Source organism: Marmota flaviventris, chromosome 6 (genome assembly GCF_047511675.1).
Source record: "Marmota flaviventris isolate mMarFla1 chromosome 6, mMarFla1.hap1, whole genome shotgun sequence".
Taxonomy (NCBI): Eukaryota; Metazoa; Chordata; class Mammalia; order Rodentia; family Sciuridae; genus Marmota; species Marmota flaviventris.
In genome coordinates this window covers 140277456-140301879 of record NC_092503.1, presented here as the reverse complement: position 1 = coordinate 140301879, position 24424 = coordinate 140277456, and the positions used below count along the sequence as shown (strand labels likewise).

At 45.0% G+C, this 24424-nt stretch overlaps 1 protein-coding gene across 10 annotated transcripts in view; it reads right to left on the bottom strand.

The window, feature by feature from the left end:
• Positions 1-6170: 6170 nt before the first annotated feature.
• The window catches only part of Fars2 (phenylalanyl-tRNA synthetase 2, mitochondrial), a 513853-nt gene continuing 495599 nt past the window's right edge, over positions 6171-24424 (bottom strand). For all 10 annotated transcript variants that reach the window (XM_071613658.1, XM_071613660.1, XM_071613657.1 and 7 more), the window contains one exon: positions 6171-6453. In XM_071613658.1, the coding sequence (XP_071469759.1) occupies positions 6315-6453 (139 nt within the window). In that variant the 3' untranslated portion in view covers positions 6171-6314. The remainder of the gene's footprint in view (positions 6454-24424) is intronic.

Below are 24424 nucleotides of genomic sequence, written 5' to 3'. Positions count from 1 at the left end.
AATTTTTGTCCCATTGCCAGTTTATCAGCTTCCAACACCAGAAGATCTATGGCTGCAAGGGCCCATAAACAAGGTGGCCAGTCTTGGGCTAGAAAATTCAGCTATTTGAATAAATGTCCATGACCCCAGGACCTGAGTCAAGACACCTACAGCCACCACAGACTGTTCATGGACATACAGAAAGAAAAGATTCTGTGAAGTCAGGGAGCCCTAGTTCAAATGTACTGGGAGTGTTTGTTTAATATTCTCAAAGCCTTTGTGTTGGCCCCCACATCAGAGGATCTCGTTCTCCCCCCTTTGTGGCTTTATAGAGGGGTTTTTCCATGACTGAAAAGTTGGGGATCCATACATGTCTGAACCCAGTAGCCCCCAAGAATTCTCTAGTCTGATGGCAGGTTGAAGAGACTGGAATTGAGCAGATCTCCTGTTCTGAGGCCCAGTGGTTGTTCTGTTCTGTTGCTAAGTCAGATGGTAACCAAGGTACTTGACTTTTTCTTGATAGATGTGGACTTTAAGTCAGAGTCCAGTGCTGTCGCAAAGATGGTGTACTCAAGCCCCTGGGAGGAACTGTCATTTAGGGAAGGGAGGCGTACATAGAGTCTCTGGTGCTTTAAGATGCAGGATTTTTTTTTTTTTTTGTTATCTCCTAGTGCAGGATCTTGGCTGCTAGGATTCTCCAACTCTTAAATCTAATGTAAATCTTAGCAGAGACTGATGACCTGGGACATCATTTGTATAAAAGGCACTTATGTAAATCTCGCTGTGGGCTGTCTGCCAAGGTTGGAGGGCAGCGGTGTGGTCCCGTGCAGGTCCCAGTGTGGCAACTACATTGTGCCTACCTAGGTGTTGCTCTTTGTCTGTGTGTGACTTTATCCTCCTGCCAGCTGGGAGCCTGCTCTAATTGTATATTGTAGCTGCCCTGCTTGTGTTTTGTTCAGTAAGCCTGGGTGCATGGGGCTCTGTGTCCCTTCCTGCTGGTGGCTCACAGCGTGTGGCTTGGAGCCAGGGTGGCACGTCCTTTTGGAGTGAGCACCCTATGGCCCACTACTGGCTATTAACATGAACAAATTCCTGGTTCATTTGGAGGCTTGCAGCAGCTGAGCCCTCCTGAGGCGCTGGGTCCCCTGCATCAGAAGCAGTTCTGTTTGTCTATGGGACCCCTGCCATATTCGTCAATCATCAACTTCTGAGCAAGTGGGAAGAAAATGAAAGGAGGGGCTGGGGCCAAAGGCTGGGGAAAACACTTGCTCCTTCTCTGTTCAAGTCTTAGCTTTTGAGCATGGCAGTAGGTACTTGTCTGCCAGGGCCACTGGAGGCTTCCCCTTTTGTCTGGCCACACTTTTTTTTTTCCTTATGAATATTTGGACCATTGGCTTAGTTCTAGTGAGACCCCCCTTTGAGTGACCTCTGGGTTTGTGGTGAGGACAGCTCTAAGGAGATCCATCCTCCTCTTTATCCTTTTGGTCTGCCTGTCTTTGAGCCTCTGGGTCTTGATCCATGAAAACTGCGGTGGCCACCTTAATCAGCTCACTGGCACCCTTTTCAGTAAAGCCCTCTAGGATTGTGATTTTTGGCAAATGGCTCTCTGAGCCTGTCCCACAAAGGGTGCACTGATCACCTGTTGCTTGTGCCTGTGCATTTCTTCACTGACAAACTTGCATTGCGGCTGCAATGTTTGTATGGTGCCCCTCCTCCCCCGGGCACCTCTGGGCAGGGAGAGGGGCGGCAGTGGCGGTGGCCTGGACACTCAGCTCTGAGTCAGTTTAGCACATCTCTTTTGATCATTGCTGCCAGTTTCAAAGGGCAGAGGGGCCTTAGGCAGATGTGGAGCCCAGAGAAATGTTCAGGGCTATCAAGGGTGCGAGAGGGAGATGCCAGAGCAGCAGGAGGCTTATCTCAGCTCTGTTTGTCTGCAGATGCGCCTAGGCTAGGGCTCAAGGCTGCCTCCAATTCCTTCTAACTCTTGAGCACAGACAGTGTGTTTTATTCTCTCTTTTTTTTCTTTTCTTTTAGACTTTCTCTGAGGGCCTCTTGACATCTCTCTATCTTTAGACCTTCTTCTATGTTGGGGCCCATCCTAAGTCTGGATAATGGGCTGCATCAGATCAGTCATGGCCTAGGGTTTCTCCGTGTAGGAGGGAGTATGATTTTTCCAGCTTATGAGCTCAATGGTGGAGAAAGGCTGGCACACAAAACTGCCTTGTCTCCCTCAGGTCAACATGGGTATGTCCTTTAGTCCCTTGCAGGGGCATCTGGAGATTTCTCATCTGAGTTGTGGCTCTGGTCTTAGGAAAAATCTCCCACCTTCATCTTTGGAGGTGAAAGCATCTTTGGTCCTAGGAAGCCTTTGGCTCTGAGGCCATCATAGAGGAAGGAGTAGCCAGTATTGGGGGCCATCATTTGTTGCCTCTGAGGACAAGGGGGCTAGGGGACAGTCTGTTGTCCCAGTGGTCTTGGCAAAGTTGGGTAGAGTGGCACATAAGGTCCTGGGTCCTCTTCTGGCTCACAGGGAAAACTGTTCCCTTTCCTGTCTTTCCTAGTCAGGTTTTCTGTTTAGCTACTTTCCACTGGGTCTTAGAGACCACTGTGCTCCTGGCTAATATCTGCTTGGACTGTCCATCCAGACAGGCTCTCAACCAAGGGGGCCGTTTCTGTACTATCTCTTGACAGCAATCAATGTAAGAGAATTGGTTCAGGGGTTCCAACAACAATCAAAAGGACCTCAGCAATGACTCTCTCATCTAACGATCCTTCTGGTGGCCTGCCCACATCTTGGGTGGGCCACTCTAATTCACAGAGTATGCAACCTTTGTGGAGTGAGTCTCACCCACAGTTAGCAGGAAAACCTTCCTAAAGGTTTCTAACACACATTTCAGAAGGCTCGGTTTCCTTAGTGTGCCTCCCATGTTCCACCCTGCATCGGTGTCGCACACTGAGAACAAAACACTCTTAGGACAAGACTCGCTTCGTCCATCTCCGGCCACTCCCCTCGCGGGGACTTAGGGCCCTCTTAGCCTTGCGGGTCAGTATCAACCCCCGATCTGGAGCTTTCACCTAGACGTTGGTTGGTGAAATGCCGCCATAGACTGTCTGAGGTGCCACGGAACCGCGGATCAGGACTCTGCACTCGCTTCGGCCCTCGGTTGGGTCGGAACCCTTCCCTTTGTCCATCTCATTCACACACTTTCACATAGACCTGGCCAGGACAGAATTTCTATACCGCCCAAATTCCAACAATTCCAAACCAAACAGAAAAGGGAGTCACAGTTTCCCCTCTGCTCGCTGACCCCAAACAGAGACTACTCGGGTGACTCCCCGGGTCCGTTTTAGCTCCAACCACTTTGGAGGGTACTTGGGACCCAACAGATGTTGATCAAGCCTCTCCTCCACCCGCTTAGGCCTCGAAGGGGAAGTCAGGTGGGCTACAAAACCAAATGGACCCGGGTCCTACCTGTTCAGCTGGGCGGTGCTCCAAAACCCTAATTCTGGTTCCTGTTGCCTGTGGGTGCTCCGGGGTGGCAGCCCCAGGACGCTGGGTGAGTGGATCCTCCTTCAGGCCAAGAGTGGCCTGCGCGCACCAAGGGGACCACTGTCCCCCATCGCCCCAGGGAAGCTGGTCCCTGGAGACAAGAGAGGCAGAATAGCCTTCCTTACCTCCTCGGTCCCATCTGGGTCGCCAAAAATGTTGTAGGGACAAATGAGGCAAGGCACCAAAGCAGGAAACAGTTTTATTTGGCTGTAGCCAGGTTCAGAGGGCACAGCTTTTGCTGAAATCAATTAATCCTCTGAACCCTGAGTTCAGGTAGTTTCAGAGTTTTATACCCAGCATGTAAAGGGAGGGGCTCAGAAGTTCACGGTCTGCAGAAGTTCACATAAAAGCAATTTTTTTCTTTCACTAAGTTTTGGGCAAGTTAACCCTTTAAGGACAACACCTGAGAAGGGGAGAGATTCTTCTCCCCTTTCTTTCCTCCCCCTGCCAGCTGTTACCATGGAGTCCAGTTGGTAACTTCTCTTAAAAATGTAGACATCTCTGTGAAGCCCCAGCTCAAGGCCCAAGGCCTTGTTTGCACATTTCTACAAACTACTGTACTCGATACGTTTGTGAAAAACTAGTAAGGGGGTGACCAGCACCTGGAGTGCTGGTATCTTCTCGGCCAGTGGCCAAGTAAAACAGGGCGACACGAAAATAGGAAGTTTATCTATAGTGGACTCTTTTGCTGACAGTTCTAAAATCTGGGTGAAGATTTCTGGAGAGGACCAGTTAAGTCTTTTCTGTGGAGAAGGGGGTGCCACTACAATGAGACTGTTTATGTTATGAATTAACTCAACTTTCTCCCTGGGTTTCATTCCTTTTCTGTGCAAAACACATGGAAATGTCAAGATCTGGACGTTCCCCAGGCTCCGTGGTGTAGGGCAGGCCCACTCTGGCATGAGTGGACCCTGAGGGGGGTTCCTCATGAGTCCTGGAGGCTGGAGTCCTCACAGAAACAGAATAAAGGCCTAGGGAGCACCTCTGGGTCCCCTTCTGGTTATGTGCTTGGCCAAGTCCTGCGACTTCTTTAGACCTCTGTTTCCTTATCTGCACATTTACATAATGGCTGAACAAACCTCATGGAGTGTGGTGGGGAATGTTCAAGAACCGCTCCTGTGAGCCCTCTTGAACGTCAGCCCCACTCCAGTTCCCACTTTAGGGCTTGGCACGAGTACTATTTGACAGAGATTTGCTCGGGCCATGGGCCAGGCTGTTTTGCCTGGTACCCACCTAGTTTGTTTTGTTAGGGATTATTCATGAATGCCTACCTGGTCCTGAGGAGGAAGGGGTGGTCTGGAGGTACAGCCCAGGGCTGGGTCAGAATGGTCTGCTGGTAATGCTAATGAGAAGAGAAACGGCTGATCACCTGTGTGTTCCCACGCAGATCCACCCACTGGAGGAATTTCACCCAGTGGGACTCAGGATCCTGGGCAGGCTTTGGTTCCAAATTTGGGGTCTGGCTTCCCTAACTAGCTGCCCTGAAAACCCAAGGGCAAACTCCGAGTTAATAAGACGCCAGCGGAGGCCCTCCTTCCCTTTGGAAAGCGGCTGTCACCCCACGTGCTCGCCAGTAATGGCCACCCCTCATCAAATATTTATCCCAGCACTCATGGTCTCCTCAGCCCCCAGCGTCTTTCCAGGGACAGAATCTGATTATTAAACTGGTCATGAGCGAAGTAGGCAGACTACAAAGTGCCTGGAACGGAGGGGCGCATCAAAGTCCCACATCCTTCCTTAAAGGTCGCCTTCCAGAAGCTGAGGCCTCCTGCTGGGGACAGAACTGCAAGGAGCTGGTGGGCTGGCCTGCGTGTGCCTCCCAGACCCCAGCAGCTCTCTCTCCTTGTCCCCTCTCCCGGTGGGGCAGAAGGTCGCTAGGCCCAAGCCCCAGGGCCAAGGGCCCGACTCTAAGCCTTGGGTTTATGAAAAGCAAATGGTACCTTGCCCAGCTCAGAGACGACTCCTTTCTCTTTGAAGGGCAGCCCTGGCATTTCACCAGTGCCCTCTTTGAAGCTTGACCTTTGCAAAACAGAAAGAAAGGAAGAAGGAACGGAAGTTGATTCAGAAGCCTTCCTGCGCAGACATCCTTTGCAGATACCCCGGGTTTGGTTCCAGGCCACTGTAGCACAGTGGATACTGCCATCACCTGAGTTATATGGATTTTTGGGTTTCCTAGTGCATATAAAATTCATGTTTACATTATTTTATTGTCTACCAGGCATCAGGTTTTAAAACTATGTACCTGCCTTAATTAAAAATACTTTATTGATAAAAAATACTAATGATCATTTGAACCCTTGGAAAAATGGCGCTGATAGACTTGCTCAGCACAGGGTTGTCACCAACCTTCAATTTGTAAAAACGCAGCACTATAAGTTTCAATAAAACAAAGCACAATAAAACGAGGTATGCCTGTATTATGCCCAGAGCTTCTGAAGTCCCGCTGCGTGGCTTCACTCATTACGTGGGTGAAGAGCCTGTCAGGAAAGAAATCATGCCTGGTGCTTAATGGAACCCAGGGACCAATTAACCACACGGAGAGCCAGTGGGCTAAGCATTTCTCAAAGAAACAGGAGGGAACTTTTTAGTGCTGCCGTTTCCCCCTTCCCCCCAAATAAAAGACAAATGCTATGCCAACGCCTTCAAGAGCGATCCTTTATTTCAAGTCCTCAAACTGACCATTTACCAACAGATGACTGACGTTCCAGGTCACAAACAATAGGTTTTCCTCTTTCAGCAAATCCTGGAGCCCTGGGAGGGCCACAGGCGGGGAGAGGAGGTGACATCAAAACCGACCCTCCACACCCAGAAGCTGCACTGCGGCCTCCTGCACAGCCTGATGGACATGTGTGACCTCTCTCTGGGACAGTGTCCGTTCCATGTGGCGATAGGTGATGCGGTAACAGTGGCTGGTCCTGTTGGTCCTACAGAGGGAAGAGAATGCAGATGGGTGAGTGACACGTGTCTCTGACTGCAGGAGCTGTGTTGCCTGCTAGGACCAGACCTCCCCAACTGCAGTGGGGACCTGAGCCCAGGCTCCAGGTACCACCCACATCTCATTAGGGAAATATCACTTCTCACTAATGACCTGCATCTTTTAAATGCTTTGGGATGAGGCTGATGGTTAGGGAGATATTAGCTAGAATAATCAAGACTGCTGGTTCCTGTTGGACCAGATGCATAAGAGTCCCCTGGGAAGGAAGCTTTTGACAGATTTGATTTCCCGAGCTAAGCCCTAGAGAGTCTGATTCGGCAGCCGGGGGTGGGGGGGGGGACCTGCGTTTTTGGGCTTTTCCCAGGCTCCCCAGGTAATTCTGACAAGCAGCCAGGATTAGAAGTCAGAGCCAGCATGCCCCCACCTTTTCCACAGCATAGGGGATAGCCATGTTTTCAAGGCACACTGCAATAATGGTGAGGCCGGAGATAGGCTGAGGGGTGTCTCAGCACCTCCCTAGGCCAAAGACGATCATTCTAGATAGACCATGCATGTCACTTTTGTGCCATGTAGACAATGACCTTGGCCTCCTGCTTCAGTATGGTGAGCTGACTTGACCTTCGTGGGCGACTGGGTGATTCTGGAATGCGTGAAAGCCACATCAGTGGGGCCTGCTATTTGCACGACAGTTGTGGAGACACACCATGGTTCGTCTCATCAGAAAGACCATGAGGCCAAGGCTGGCTGGCCTGATTTCTCCTCGAGCTGTCTCTCACTGGCTGTGGGCCAGCGGTCTGCAACCTTCCCTCTCTGGGCATCTACATTTCTCTCCTGTACATTGTGACTTCAGAGTCACAGGAATTCCTCTTTCCTAGTCCCTGCTGTAGCACGGTCCACTGCAGGCCTTCTGCCTCTCTGGGAATGAGACTGAAGTAAACCAAGTGGACCCCAGGCAGATGCCCTGGGGTGACACCGTCCAGTTCTGAGCCTGACCAGGAAGGGGCCACATGTTCTCTGGGTGGGCTTTCACTTGTGCCAGCGCCTTGAGCAGCAGGCTTCTGTGGGCTGCCACCCTTCACCCCACAGGAAGACCCGGCAGTCTCCACCTTCGCCACCTGAGCACAGAGCCTTTGCTGCTGAGGGCCTCGTGACGCTTCCAGACTGTTCTCACTCCCATTCACATCCCTCCCTGTTTTAACGCCAGACTCCTGGCTGCCTTGGTCCTGACCTCTCCCCCTCCCCCTCCCCTCCTCTTGCAGCATCTCCTGCCTCTGTCCCCTACCTGGGCTTGGTCATCTTGCTCTTTCTTCCTCCCACATACAGCCCCTTTCAGGAAGGATGACCTCCCAAGATGTAGGGGCCGGGTCTTTCTGAGATCCCTGCATTTCAGCCAGACACAGAGCCCCTGTTTGCAAGGAGCCGCAGGAAGAAGTCACCTGAGATGCTGTCAGAACCCAGCTGCGGGGGAGCGCCAGAGAGCACAGTCCACCGTCAGCCGGCTCAGCTGCCTGCTCCCCAGGAAGGAGAAAGGAACCTCGTCCCACTTGCCTCTCTGTTCCAGCACAGCTCAGCCATGAGCAGGAGACTCAGGTGGACCATGAAAACCACGGACTCAAGGAGCCAACGGTGCCGGCGGCTCAGGCAAGCAGAAGGAGGGGTGCCCTCAGCGCCCAGCCTCCCGTGCCTGAGCAGGATCTTTTGGTTCTTCCAGACCCACAAGGCAGCATTTTTGAGCCTGAATGCTTCTCACTCTTTCACCTGCCCTGACTCCTACTCTCCCACAACAACAGTGACCACAGCAGAAAAAACTGCTTACTTACCGGGCACTACCATAAGCCCTTCGCCCTTGACCCTTCAGTTAAACACCACCACCCTCCAGATAAACAGCATTATTCTCTGTGGTACAGCTGAGGCACAGAGATGAAAGTAACTGGTCCAGCTAGTAAGTGGCAGGGCTGGGTGCAATGCCAGGCAATCGGGTGGCATGTAAAACAGCACAAACTGCTGTGGGAAACTGTTTGGTGGGTCATCAAAAAAAATTATCACGTGGAATTATCATGTGGCCCAGTCACACCCAGGTAATTATACCCTAAAGAATTGAAAGCCGTTGTCTTAAACAAAAACTTGTGGAAGAATCTTCACAGCAGCTCTGTCTACAATCACCCAAAGGTGGAAGTGTTCATTAAGAGATGAATATGGGCTGAGGGTGTGGCTCAGTGGAAGAGCACTTGCCTAGCATGTGTGAGACCCTAGGTTCGATCTTCAGCACCAAATAATAATAAGTAAAGGTACTGTGTTCATCTACAACTAAATAATATTTAAAAAAGAGATGAATATATATAAACAAAATATGGTATATCCATACAAAGCAATATTATTTGGCCATAAAAAGGAGTAAAATACTGATATAGGGAAGGAAACTAGATATGTGCGTGAAGTTCAAAAACATGTCAAGACATAATATACCTCATATTGCATGATTCCATTTATATGACGTGTCTAGACTAGGGAAAGCTACAGAGACAGAAAGCAGATTGGTGGCTGACAGGAGGAGGGGAAAATCGGGAGCAGCTGCTTAATGGGTACAAGGCTTTCTTTTGGAGTGATGAAACTGTTTGGAACTGAGAGATGTAATGGTCATGCAATTTGTAAATGTGCTAAATGGCACTGAATTACACTCTTTCAAAATGGCTAATTTTATGTTATGTGAATTTTGTCTCAATATAATAAAAGCAGAAACCAAAATTGATTTCAGAGCCCAGCTATTAACCATCACAGCTACAAACACCTCTCTTTTCTTTCACACCTTGGATCTCTTCCTTATAGCTCAATGCTCTAGTTTGGATCCTAAATGCTCCCCAAAGACTCAGGTGTTAAAGCTCTGTCCTCCTCCCATGGTGCTCGTGGGAGGTGGTCTAGCAGGAGGTCTTAGGTCCCTGTGGGCATGACATTGAAGGGGATAATAGGAACCAGCCCCTTCTTCTTTGTCTCTTTTACATGCAGCCATCAGGTAAATGAAACCCCTCTGCCTTCATGCCCCCCATGATGTGCTGCCACAGGCCCAAAGCAAATAAAGCAAATTGGTTACAGAGTAAAACCTCCAAAACTATAATAAACCTTTCAACTTTTTATGTTGATTTACCTCAGACATTTCTTAGAGTAATGAAAATCTGACTAACACACCAAGTTGTTCTAAGTAGTAACAAGGTTTGCAAACTGCTGGAAAGGCTAACTTTTTGGAATCACTCATGAAAGAGATGGATGAACTCCATGTTCTTTTTGGCTCAGCCTTTCAACTAACAGCGAAGACATTGGTGAGATGAAGACGACTGGGATGTGCTTGGAGTGGGACACACAGGGAGCAGGGATGCTTTAATAAAGGTCTTTCCTGCCTTTAGGATCATTGAAAGGTGCACTGGGAAACCTGGATGTTGACTGGGAAAATAAGAGGGCTGAGAGGGTAAGAAAACAAGGCTATAGCCCTAGAGACTGGGGTAGTGCAGTGCAGGCCCTGCACCTCAGGGCTGGGAAACACGCAGTTGCTGTAGTCTACCTGCCAGACTCCAAGGGGCCCAAAGCTCCAAGATGAGAAACTCCCTGGAGGAGAATACCTGGAGTTTTACAGGCAAATAAATATTCTCTTTTATGTGCATCGCTGCTTCTACTCTTGGGAAAAATTAGTAAGATTTCCCATTACTAAGTTTGGGAGGTCAAATTCCATTATAATAAGATTGATGAGAGATTCTTAAATTTTTTTTGTGTGCTAGAATTTCATTGCTTTGGGATATTGGCTAAAATGAGTTGGTTGCTGGCTAGAGCTTGAATTTTTTATAGCGATTTTGGTGTAAGAGTCTTAGGAGTGTCTGAGCTTCAGAGGGCTTCGACTATTACTAGTTCATTCAGGGATTCCTTTAGCCATTCAACAAACAAGAGGTTCCAGGCACTGAGCTGGAAGGAGGTAAGCACGTGAGGGGAATCCAGTATCTGCTCTCGACAAACTCATGTCTGGAGGCCCAGAGGCCCAGAGGCCCAGAGGCCAGGGGAGGGTGGACAGTGAGAGGGGCCTTCCAGGTGCTTGGCTGTGCAGTCAGCCATGCCCCCCTCCACAGACAGCCTCAAGCACTCTGAGATTCATCTTCGGCAGATGAGTTTCCCTCTCATGGCACTTCCCATGGGCATTGGAATGCCGCTGTTTGTTTAGTACAGTGGGGAGCATTCAGGACCTGCAAGGAGAGTTTTGACCTCCCTGTGTGTTCAGGGATTTCTGCTAGTGAGGAGAACACAGGACCCAGAGCCACGTGTACCTCCCTTGGGGGCTTCTCAGTGAGCCCTGGTGCACTGCTGGGCCATGCCCTCACCTCTTCCACCTCCTCTGGCCTCCCATCAGCCCCCACTTCTGAGAGGCGCAGCCTGGCTCATGAGACAGAAACACGATTCAAACCTTTTCTGGAACTCTCTCTTGGATCCTGTTCCCTACTCTAAGGTGACCGCCAAGGTCCACCCAGCTCCGCCACTCTGTGCAAGTCCAGCTTCTCACGCAGAAACTTAGGAGTCAGGGCTGCAGGGAGCCTCAAGCAGGCAACTGAGGAGCTGTCGGAGGGTGGCACAAAGCAGCAGGGGAGGATTCTGTGTTTTGCTGTCTTCTCCTCCCTGGCACTAACTTTAGACTAAAGACAAGGATGTGTAGGTGCTGAGAACAGTCAAGTCTGGATCAGTAAAGGTCTGTCAATATTATCAATGTTTTAAATGGATCCAGTCATCCTACTGGGTATATATCCAAAAGAAATGAATCAGTATGTAGAATAGATCTGCACGCCCACATGCATGCAGCCAAGGCAGGGGGAATCAATTTAAGGGCCCATCAATGGAAGAATGGTTAAAAAAAAATTAGGTGTTTATACATGGGTATAAACACACACACACACACACACACACACACACAGAGGAATACTATTTGGTCTTAAAAAAGATGAAATCCTGTCATTTGTGGTAAATGAATGAACCTAGAAGACAATAGATAAAGTGAAATGGGCCAGGCACAGAAAGACAAATACATGTTCTCTCTCATGCGACATCTAGAAGAGTAGGGGAGTAGCTAGAAAAGTCTGGGGAGGGGGTGACAGGCAGAGACTGGCCAATGGGTACGAAGTCGCAGTTGGATAGGAGGAATAAGTTCTAATCTTCTATTTCACAGCCGGGCAACTTTGGTTAACCATATTGCATTGAATATTTCAAAAGTAGCCAGAAAAGAGAATTTTGAATGTTCTCACTACAAAGAAATGATAAATGTTTGAGGTAATGGATATGCAAAATACCCTGATTTGATTATTACACAATGTATACATGGAATCAAACATTATACTGTATGCCAAAAATATGCACATTTATATGTCAATTAAAATGTTTTAATTTTAAAAAGCTAAGAAATAAACATTTTAATATGAAACAAAAATAAAAGGGAGTCCATTCCCAGATATTTCTTGTTTTTCTTCTTAAGGGATAAATCTAACAATGACCAAATTACTGCAAAGAGCATCATGGATCCCCGGTTCCAAGTGCACCATCCAAGGGATGCTGTAAGAGGACTCGGGGCCATGGAGGATCCCTGAAAAGAAGGAACGAGGGGTCAGAGTTCCAGTGAGGGAGGTGATACTTCTCTTACACAACCATTTGGTTTATCCTGGCAACCAACCAAGATCTGCACTTGAAATAAAACCTTTCAGTGGGATCCAGCCCAAACCCAGCTCCTACAACATCCACAATAGTCTGCTTTTCCATCTGTGGCAGAGCAGCTACTGCATGTTCTTGGATGGCGTGCCCGACACCTCCCAGAATAGACTACGCATGACCAGTAGTCACTGCAGACACCACCTATTCATGCAGGGATTACTCAAGGGAGAGAAGAGGCTGTCAAGGGGGAGGTGCCATTTGCAGAGTAACAAGACTGGGCTTCCCTGGCTCACTCTTCCTCTGACTGCAGCTTGTGGGAGACAGAAGCTCAGTCTGTAGCCCCCATATCAGACACACTGTGCCTGGGGCAGGGGTCAATCTGTGCAACGTTTCATGAGTGGGGTTGGACTTGGGTAGGAGAGGACAGGGACTAGGTCCATGGCCACACCTGAAAATGCAGAGCCGAATCGGGTGCAGGGTGGAGAAGAAGTTGACTTTGTAGTTAAGAGACACCTGGTTTCAATTCCTATTCTGTGTTTTGCTACCTGTGAGATGTGGGCCAGTTTATATAACCCCTTGGCCTCAGTGATCTCATCTGGACCATGAGGCTAACACTTGCTTCCTAGGTCTTGTGAGCACTGAATGAGGGTGGTAGGTGGCATGTTAACACAGAGCCAGGCCTCCATGAAGGCCTCCACAGGCTCAACACAGTCATCACCCTTATTGGTGGGGAATGCATTCCAAGACTCTAGTGGGTACTTGAAACCACAGATAGTACCAAACTCTATACATACCATATTTTTTCTTATGCATACATATACATGATGAAATTTGATTTAAAAATTAGATACATTAAGAGATTAACAATAAAAACAACAAAATAGAACAATTATAGCAGGTCAATTAAAAACTTGACAGTATTGTTATTTTACTTATTAAGTAAAATAAATATTACTGAACATGAAGCACCATGACACTGCACTGTTGATCTGATAACTGAGGAGGCTACTAAGTGACTAAAGGGTGGGTAGTCTATACAGCATGGATACATTGGAGAAAGGATGATTCACATCCTGGATGGGGCACAGTGAGATGGCATATTTTATCACACTACTCAGAACAATGTACAATTTAAAACTTTATGAGTTGTTCACTTTTAGAATTTTCTACTTAATATTTATGGACTGTGGTTGACCTTGGAAAACTGAAACTGCTGAAAGCAAAGCTGCAGATAAGTGGGGACTCGAGTGCATACTTGTTTGTCTCCTCTTCTTCCTTTACTTGTATGGCTTATTAGAGAGAGGAAGGAAACTTTGGGGAATGAAGCATTGTATTATTTTTATGTGTTTCTTTTTAACTTCTATTCATGGTCTTGGAATCTGACCCTGATCTGAGGATAGCAAGAGCTTCCTTCCAATAGAGCATAAATGAATGTTTAGCTTTAGGTAGAAGTCAGGGACAGCAATGAATTATTGCACAGAATTGGGAAAATTTAAAGTAATAATCTAGAAACTAAATAAATCCCTCCCCCTCCCTCCCTCCCTCCCTCCCTTCCTTCCTTCCTTTTGAACCCAAGGCCTCATGCATCCCAGGCAAGTACTTTACCACTGGGCTATACCTCAAGCCTTTCTTTTCTTTTCTTTACCTTCCTTATTTAAAAAAAATCCAAAGGAAAGAGGGGAAAATGAAATTCTGATAATAAGACTTAGGGTCTAATTACTCATTTTTTTTTTCCTAGTGAACTGCTCTGGGATTTATTTTTAAATAATCATTTTATTTCTGATTAACATGACAAAGCACTAATATTCAGCATACATAAGAAATTCAAAACAGTTAACAACAAAGAAATAAGCAATGGAATAAAAAATGATCAAATGATTTGAATAGAAATTTCTCAAAAGAAGAAATATGAATAGCCAAAAAATTCAAAAAACGATGCTTGATATCATCATTAGTCATCAAGCAAATCCAAATCAAAATGACAATAACTAAATGGGCTCTGGGGCTCTTTCTGGGCTCCAGCTCAGCTCGAGGACAGACAAGATTCTGAAGGAAATGCCCTCACGCAGGAAATGAGCCAGCCATTTGGCCAGCATTCCCAGAGCCTGCCTGGATGAAGGGAAGGGCTGAGGCAGAGGCCCAAGCTGCATCCAGGATAGAAGTGATACAGTGAGACAGATGCAAGTTGGTCCAGTGAGGGGAGATGACAGCTTGGCAGGGCCTGCCCTGAGAGCCACCCTGTAACCCATGGAGCTTGCAAGAACAGACACTCTGGACACGTGTGCTCTCTCTCCATCAGCTCCCTTCCTCCTCCCCCCACCCCACAGACTCTCACAAGTAAGAGGTTCAGGGTCTTATTCTCAGAATGCTCTGTCTTCAGCCTGCCCTCCTGGGGCCTGTTCTGAGCACACCTCTCCCTTTCGTTCACAGCTAGCAAGTTTCAGAGTTGCTTTTCCTCGCTGCTGCTACAGAGCTTGCAATGTCCTCCCTGAGGGATTTCTGTTCCTTGGAGTCAGTCACAAGAAACCAGACCAGATGGTTCCTCTGACAGTTACTGCCTTGGGAAAGACAACTCCAATCCAGGCCTTGATGGAGGCAGGGCCAGAGACGGGGAGAGGGAAACCAGCTAGGCCACCCCCGTCCCAGCCCAGCTCCCAGCTAACCTCACGTCGGCAACTGAGAGTTCCTTAGAGATATACATTTTGCAGGCAAGAAGTGCCTTTTAATTTTTAAAGACCTGCCAAGTCTTTGGGGAGGTTTCAAAGCGCCCCCAGGTTTTGATTCCCTTCACTCCCTTAATTTCTGCTCCTTTGTGAGCAGCTCCTGACAAGCAACACTGGGGGAGGGAGTCCCTATTCTTGCATCCTACAGGCTGGGGCCGAAGTTCTGGGTCTTTATACGCATGAAAACAACTGCTTTGAGGGAAATCTTCTAATGGAATCTCTTAGGAAGAGGCACAGGATGTAGGTGAGCCTACTACTACTACTTCTCAGCTACAGGGTCTTGGGCCAGTTCTGAATCTCTGATTCAGGTTATCATTTGAGGATACAGATAACAAAATCATAAGGCATTTGAAAGGACCAAATGAAAAATATATGGGTAAAGTGTTCAGCATAGTTCAGGCTTACCGTTAACAGCTGGTATGATTATTTATGTAGTTAAAGGTAATAGAGCTCTACTTTGGCCCACACAGAAAGACTTGAGGGTCATGTGATCTGAACTTCAACTTCCTCATCTATAAAAACAGATCAAGGATACAACACATGCATCAAGGTGGCTGAACCTCGAGGATGTGCTCAGTGAAATAAGCCAGACACAAAAACACAAAAATCCTGTTTGATTCCACTTATGTGAGGCACCTAGGGATTGCCAGGAGTTGGGGGGTAAGGAATGGGGAGCTATTTGGTGCAGCAGTCACATGCTGCATGATGATATTTTGGTCAATGACAGAATCCCAGAATTTCAGTTTGGGAAAGCAGGAAAATTCTGGGGATGGATGGTGGTGACATCATGTGAATGTGCTTAATGCCACTGCTCTGTACACTTAAAAAGTGGTTAATTGCAAATTTTATGTTACATGCATTTTATCACAATAAAAAATAAATTCAAGGAGGAGTTTTGGCCCAAATTACCTAGTTGATTTTTATTAGAAGTAGATATTACAAAATCACATTATAATGAAAAAACAAAAACAAAACAGACAAATGGCCGTGGTTACACTGTGACTTCTTTCTGTCCTCCCCAGATGGAGCAGCTCATGATTTCATTAACTCAGCAACTAAGATGCCCTTAATTTTGTACAAATGAATTTTTTTAGATTCCCCCCTCAAAATGCTATGGTGGGGTCTGACCATATTTGACAAATTCTTTTCAATTTTCTACTGTGTTCCAAACCATTCTTTTAAATTTTTAACAAACTTGAAGTAATGCCTCATTTTGCACAGATTTCCAAAGCTCTGTGCTTTTCAGTTGTGCAGAAAATTTGGAAGAGATTTTATTTTTCTCTCTGGCTTAGATCTGCCGAGCTAAAGTCAACAGAGCTAACTTTAACTATGTACTATTGCAGGCAGCTTCCCAATCATGTTGACACTTTGGAGGATGAGTTAGGTTACAAAAACGGAAGATTGGTGGCAGGTAAAGTGCTACATTTCCAACTCAGCCAATTGATCAGCAATTATTCCATGCAGTCAATTGATGGGAAATTATTTATTCTGTGCTGAGGTAGTCGACGTAGAAGATACAAACAGGTACATGATTCCCTGGATCAATACATGAATATTCATGCAGTGACTGCTCTGTGCGAGACACAGTGGCAGTTTGAGGGGAAAGGGCATTCCGGGGTTACAGGAAGGAACAGGCTAAACAGTCACATGCTGTGTGATGACATTTTAGTCAATGACAGAATTCCAGAATTTCAGTTTGGGAACTTAATTAAATTCTGGACATAGATGGTGGTGACATAATGTGAATGTGCTTAATGCCACTGCTCTGTACACTTAAAAATTGGTTAATTGCAAATTTTAATTGCAACAGTGATCCCAGAAGTCTGTATCACATCGTGGCCTCACAGTCATCTCCATTTGTGTAAAAATCCTATATAATGTTTGTACTACTGCTTGTAGTTTTGTTGTAGCCCCAGTGTAGGTGATGTGTGGACTTCAACTTCTTCATCTGTAAAATGGACCACTGATACAATACATGCAACACGGTGGCTGAACCTCAGGGACGTTGTACTCAGTGAAATCATAATCCACGTGGGTGTTCAGACATCCATACATGAAAAGATGCCAACAGGATGAAGCTATTCAAGCCAAATGTTAAATAAATGGCTCCAACTGTAAACAACTCAGAGGTCAGAAAAGATTGGCAGAGGAGATGAGATTAAATCTAAATCTTCAAGTACAAGTAGGATTTTGACAATTGAAGGGCCAGGAGCACAATCTAGAAGGCAGAACTCTACATGTGGTGCACCAGCAACAGAGGCAGTCATTGTATTTCAACCAAGAGTTGCTGAGCGGATGTTCCAGTTAGAAGTGGCCCAGTGAGGATGTGTTCAGAGGACGTATGATCAACCAGGAGAGGACACGTTATACACAAACATAGGGTGAAGCTGGTTTCGGTTATGACATATACAAAGGGTGGTTTACCCTGCCTAGGAGAGACCGGGACAGTTTCACAAACTGATGCCAATTGAAGTGGCACTGAAAGAATGAGAAATGAGTTTGTGACATGGATAAGTGGTAAAAGAACAAGGGTCATTTCTGCCGAGGGCACAGACAGAATGGTGAGCATTCATGGATAAGTTTAAGGAGAAGCAAGTAGTTCACAGCGGCCAATCTGGATGGACAGAGGGTAGAGTACAGGAATGGTAGGGTGGGAGGCTGGAGGCTGGGGGCTGTGTTGGGGCCTGATGTTTTCAGTTAAGAAGTTTTAGCTAGGGCTGGGGATGTGGCTTAAGCGGTAGCGCGCTTGCCTAGCATGCGTGCGGCCCGGGTTCGATCCTCAGCACCACATACAAACAAAGATGTTGTGTCCGCCGAGAACTGAAAAATAAATATTATCTAAATCTCTCTCTCTCTCTCTCTCTCTTAAAAAAAAAAAGAAGTTTTAGCTAAAGATTCATCTTTAAGCAATCAGTCAAAACAAGTATGTCCAGGATCAGGTCCGTACAGAAATCCTCTGGAAGGTGGAAGGACCTTGCTTCACTGCATTAAAAGGCTGGCCTTCAGTTAACTTCAGATATCATTCTCTTCAAACAATAGAGGACTGTTAAGCTGTTATGGTCTACCACACCATCCACTGCCTGCTAATAACTTCCCATCCAAGGACTACACTACAGATCCATCCTTCACCCCCACAATTCAGGAGTAGAATTACCCATGACTGTGTTATGTTGTAACTTTTATTCCTTCAATGATTAGTGGATGAAACAGGATGAATATTTTAAGACTCAGCTTCAGTTAATATTGAAAGAATTCCACATCAGTAAAAGGAAATTTACATACATTCCCAACAATGCTATTACTTTGCAAATACCTCTAAGGAGCAACTGAGTCTCATTAATAGTAGTGTCATCTCTTGATAAATAGTGAGTGACAATGTGAGGGGGGGAGGGACAAAATCGGAATTTGGCTCACAAGAAGAGCTTCCTCTATCCATGATATTTTAGACTGGAATACAGCAGTGATATCTTGATTAAATATCATAGAGGTAGCATGTTTTGTGAAATCACAGAATCCAAGTCAAGGGACCCTAGAGATCTTCGGGTCCATGCATGAGTTCTTTCTAGCAAGTCTTATGTAGGATGACTTCAGAGGCAGCACATTTCAGGCGTCTACAGCGTGGGCTGGGAGGGAGCTCCCCTTTACACTGAGCTGATAAATGTGTCGTGTGTTTCTCTTCCTTAGCCCTCCAATCCTTCTCCCATGACTGCCTTTCAAACTCCTCAACTTACTACCAGCAAACAAAAAGCATCATGGCCCTGGAGAGTGAATGTCAGGGCCTGCAGTGGTCAGAATAGAAAGGGACTTCAGAGGCAGCACACGCCACATTTAAAATCACTGTCTCCAGAGTCAGACATCTGCTGTCCATCCATCCATCCATCCATCCATCCATCCATCCATCCAATTCACTAATTAATTCATTCAGCAAATAAATAGTAAACACTCACTCTATGTCATGAATTCTATAAGTACTGAGGACCTAAAGGTGAAACACAAAACAAAAACTAGATACAATCTGGCCCTTGTGGAACCCAGTCTAGCACACGAGATAGGTATTAATCAAAGAATTACAAAGAAATGTAAATTACAACTGTGCTAAAGTTTATGGAGAAAAGATACATGTTGCCATGGAGCTACATTATATCCATTAAGTTAAAGGCTACAGAAGGTTCCCTGTGGAAGCATCATTGAGCTGAGACCCAAGAGATTGGGAACCAATGAGGTCACAGAAGGTGGGGGTGGTGGGTAGCCTCCCTGGCAGAGGGCATGGCATATATAAAAGTCCTGATATCTAAGTTTAAATCTTGAGGTTTTCTCCTCTGAACTATAGGGTCTTGGTCAGATCCCTTGCAGTCTCTGGGTCTTGGATTCATCATCCAATATTATGGCTGGAGGAAGCTCTTCTTGTGAATGGAGGAAATCATTCTCCATGTCACACAGGGGACCATGGTGTGAAGCTCACTTCAAATTCACTACTTTGAGCACATTGACTGAGGGTCTCTTAGTGTAGGTATTTTTTTTTAAGTAGCAGAACCCTAATTTCTCTGCCACTTGACATCCTTCCAATCTGTACCCCTTGAACTACACGGTGTAGTCTGGCAGAGCTAAAGCAAAGCGGCTCTAATTGAAGTGGGCATCAGATCCCACACACTGACCTCTGCTTCCTGTCTCTGGCAGCCCTCTCTTCCAGCAGCTCCTCGGAATCCCTGAAGCTCTGAGGGGGGCAATTTGAACACCATTCTGACTTCTACCAGAGGAGAAAGCCAAGCTTATAGAAGCAATGATGTGCCTGAATACATTTGTGCATTTATAAATTTATAAATCCAAGTGAACTTGCTTACGATATGGCTGAAGCTCATTTGAGGGCAGGGCACATTCTTCTACAGAAAAAGAAATCCTTGCTCCCGCAGGGCTTCAGGGAGAAAGATACAGCAGAAAGTTGCCAGGCCCAGGCACCAACACCTGCCTCCTTCCCCGAGCTCTTCTTCACAAGACTAGTGACTCAGCCCGAGTCCCTTCACTGCTCTAAGCCTCAGTTTCCCTGATTTTCAGTGGGGGTTACAACTGCCTCACAGTTTTGCTGTGAGTTAACAGGTTTTTAAAGCACTTTGTAATATAAATGACTATTTGCTGTTATCATAATAAAAGAGAGACTTTGTTTTCACAAATGACCAAGCAACATGTAGGGCTAAAATTGGTAAGGAGAAGTAATCTAATCAAATAATGTTCCATATGTGTTAAAAGAAAACAGAACCATAAGTAATAAGATACATTTCCTAATGCAACTTATTATTGGTCCTATCAAAATTCTTAAAATAAATAAAAAATCATTCCAAATAGCCTTAGAGAATTGGACACATGTAAGTGGCCTTCAACATGGACCACTTGGATTCAGACATTGCTGGAATGTTTGGTGCTCTTTACTTCACAGCTCTAACACAGTTAGGGCACTTTCCTGATGGATTCATTTTGACATTTCTCAGACCAACTATTCACCTGAAGAGTCAATGAAAGGAAACCACAGCATGGAAATTTGCCTCAGAACTTGTACATTTAATATAAGAAAACCACTCTGAAGTTCCAAATATGCATAAAATTAAAGAAAGTTCTGGGTCTTCCATCACTCCTACAGGGTTTGTAAAATTGAAGCTACTTTGTTAATAATGCCTGAAGCAACAATAAGGAAATTAACAACACTAAGTCACACAGCTTCCGGATCCCAAGTGCCCACATGATCTCACTGGTTATGACCTGCACAGCAATCCTGAGACTATCTGCCATCAGCTTTTGCAGATCAAGGAGATGAAGTGACTTAGCAAAGGCCACAGCCAGAATTTGGCCTGGCCAGGACTTTACTCACTACCTTGTCAGGAAATTCTGCTCAACTTTGTGTCCAAGGTACCTTCTGTCCAGCTTATTAATGTCCACTGCAGTCACCATCAACTACCTATAAACAGGGCTATCACAGTAACAGGTATTTAACAATAAATTCCAGGATGCTTCTAGAAGTATGCTTATGACTTTATCATGAAAAGGAAAAAAAATTAATAGTAAATATTACTTTGCAGAGAAAATATAGCGAGTAAAAAGGAAGAAAAGGGGAAAGAGAAAAACATGTTAAAGGAAGAACAATCTATTGAGTATTAAGTGCTATGCACTTTAATGTGCCTCATTTTATCTTCGTATTTAATACAAAATATAGATAAGATGAAAAGCCAGATTAAGAGAAAATATACAGCTGATGAAGCCAGAGGGTCAGGCCTGAAAAACAGAACACGGATCTACACAGATCTGAAGCCCTGCAGGAGCAAGGATTTCTACAGATCTACAGGTGGTGGCTTGAATGAGTGAAGATGCCAATTGGTTTAGAACTGGCACCCAGGGCAGAAGGAAAGTCCTACCAATCACCTGAGAGGAGGGTGCACCACAGTACTTTAAGGAAGTAAAAACTTTCCCCGGTGTAAAATTCTTACAGAATTTCTTAGGTTGGGCTTCACAGAGGGTACTTCATAAGTAATAATGGCTATGGTTTATGGATTGCTTACTATATTATCCAGACACTAAAGCTAAATCTATATCCATTATCTCATTTAATAAGAATTATTTAATGTAGATTCTATCAAAACAAGAATTATTTCCCTTATTTTGCAGGTGAGAAAACTATGGCTCACAGAGGTTAAAAGTGATGGGGCCAAGGTCACCCAAGTGTTGGGTAATAGAGGTAGGATTCTGACTTAGGTCAGCTGCCTCCAAGGGTGTGCTCATAAATCCTGGTGGGGTACAATGTGTGATGTCAGTGGCCGATGTCTCAGCTATATCCCAAAGACTAGGATGGAGATATATATATATATATATATATATATATATATATATATATATATATATATATATACATATTTATTTATTTATTTATATATTTCAAAGACGGATAAGTTTCACAGGCCTCCCTGGATGAAACTTGAGGGAATAGCTCTAAAATGTGACTCTACAAAAAAGCAATTTGCATAGGGAAGGGGACTGGGGAAGATTTTTTTTTTTAATGGTCTGGTTGTCCTTGGATACTACTTAAATCTAAGTCCTTTCAAGATCTCAATAAAATAGAAGTAATGCTACTTGTTTCTAAAGACTCCCTCACTTAGGAAAAACTGAAGTCATGTGGGAAGCAATGTCAGCAACTTGTAACCTAGTATTATTAAAGTAAAAGTAAGATTCAATAAAGTGGTTTCAAATATCATTGAGTCGCAGTTGTCCATTTTCAATCTTAGGGAAAAGAAGCATTCTTTTTGGTATTTTCTTACTTCAAGGGATTTTTTTTTTTTTTCATTTCTGGTGTACTGGAGAGAAGCTTTTGAAGTTGAATTTTGTCCATTCTGAATGTTTTAGGGAAACTCAATAAGACTGCCAAGGCTTAACTTCACAGGCAAAGTGTCCACATACCTCCATCAAAGCTCAAGGGGCACTGTGACACATCGTCATGGTGTGAAGAAACTACTGGTGCGGCCCACATCTTTAGGTTTCCTCACTTCATGCTGAATTTTCCCTGGGCAAAGGAATGAATGCAGGCTGGGAGCGGGGTGTATGTTTGGGCAGATTGCTAGACAGGTGATTGGAGAGCAAGTCTGTCTCCTTCCTGACCACAATCTGCCTGTGCATGGAAATTAGCTCAAAATAAGATAGTATGACTTAGGAAGTTTCTAGAATGAATGAAGGAAGGATCAGATAAACTAAAGGACCTACCACTACATACACCTAGATGTGCTGAACAGCATACAAGAATGTTGACTGTTCAAAGAAGTAGAGGAGATGGCTAGATAGCTTGGGAAATACCTGCAGGTACCAAAGTGAAGAGCTCCCACTGCTTCAGAAAGTGCTCAAAGCTTAGCTGTCTGGAGCACAGAGCAGTCTCACTTACTGGAACCTGGAGTTTAGATATTAATGTCCACATGAGAAAAGAAGATGAGGGCTCTGGCCCACAGGAAGTAAGAAGCTGAAATGAAGATTTCTGTTCAAAGTGGATATCCTAAAAGGTTGCCTACTTGGCCTAACAGTGGACTAGGGGGAAATGTGCCCATGGCACAAGTTAGAGGAAAAGCTCCTTGTCTCTGTCTGGATTCTGAGAACACTGAGAAGGATTCTACCCTAAAAATCAAACTTCCAAGTGTGTCTCAGGTGGAATTTTGGGTAAAAAATGTACAATCCCTCAGAATATCAAGCTGAGAAATTAACATAAAGCTGGTCCTAGGGAATCACTAACCCAAAGATAGCTGGCAGAAGAAAATGCAGATATATCCCAAAGGATAGGGCTGGCCATATGGGGTCAGGAAATGGTCCAAAGTATATATTCTCACAGCCCCAAATTACAGAACTGAGAGGAAACTACACGTCTTTTTATGCTAGAGTCACTTCAAGGATTTCAGATCAAGAACCATCTAAAAATTTATGTTTAAAATGATTAAAAGTTAAACAACCAAAAATGTTTACAATGTTCAAAGACACAAAATAACCATATGAAAAAATACCATGAGAAAAGAAACAGGTAGAAAAAGACCTATATAAAGATTTATAAAAATAAAAAATATAGTTGTAATTTAAGTGAGTGGAAGGCTTAAACAACAGATTAGACACAGTTGAATGGAAGATCAGTAGACTGGAAGACAGATCAAAGGGACTCTTTGGAACACTGTAGGGAGAAGTATAGAAATGAAAAATATGAGCAAGGTTAAAAAACCCATAACATACAATATGGGTACTAGAAGAATATAGAGAAAACAAAGAGGCAATATATGGAGAGATATTGGCTAAGAAGTTTCTAGAATTAATTAGATCCTCAGAGTCTGGAGGCATAATAAGCCCTGAATGAGGGTGAAGAAAAAGAAAAAGTGCATTGTACACATTGTAATGAAACTGCAGTACACCCAAGAGAAAGAGATGACCTTGAAAATAACTAAAGAAAAATTGGAACTTACAAAGGAATAACAAGGAAACAGACTTCAATAGTCCCCAAAAGGTCAGATGGTAATGGCATAATACCAACAAAAATGTCACCATATATTACATCCAGCTAAGCTCTCATTCTAGAATAATGGCAAAATTAAAATATTTTCAGACAAACTGAGATAGAATGAGAAAAGTCATGATTCCATATCCTCAAGAAAGACCTATGAAAAGTATATTTCAGGACGAAGGAAACTAAATTCAAACAAGGAACAGAAAAAGAAGCCAGTAACAATCATATGATGGTCGGATCACAACTCAGTGAAAACTTGGCTTACTTTCCACTGAGACTGTTCTAAAGCTGTGGTTACAGATGTCCCAGTTTCTAGGGAATCTCCATCTTTGATGGTATTCCCAGAATTTCCCTAAGTTGCTATGAGTAGCTCAGGAAAGGTGATCTCCTATTCTAGTCATTACTATCAGTTCTAGCCTCCCAAAACACCTGCCAATAGAACACTCTGTGAAATGACACAGCCAAGGGGCTAAGAGCGCTGCTCTGGGGCAACATAGACCCGGTCTCAGAACATACTAGGTGATTTCAATTTGGCAAGGCACTGAATCTCAGTTTTGACA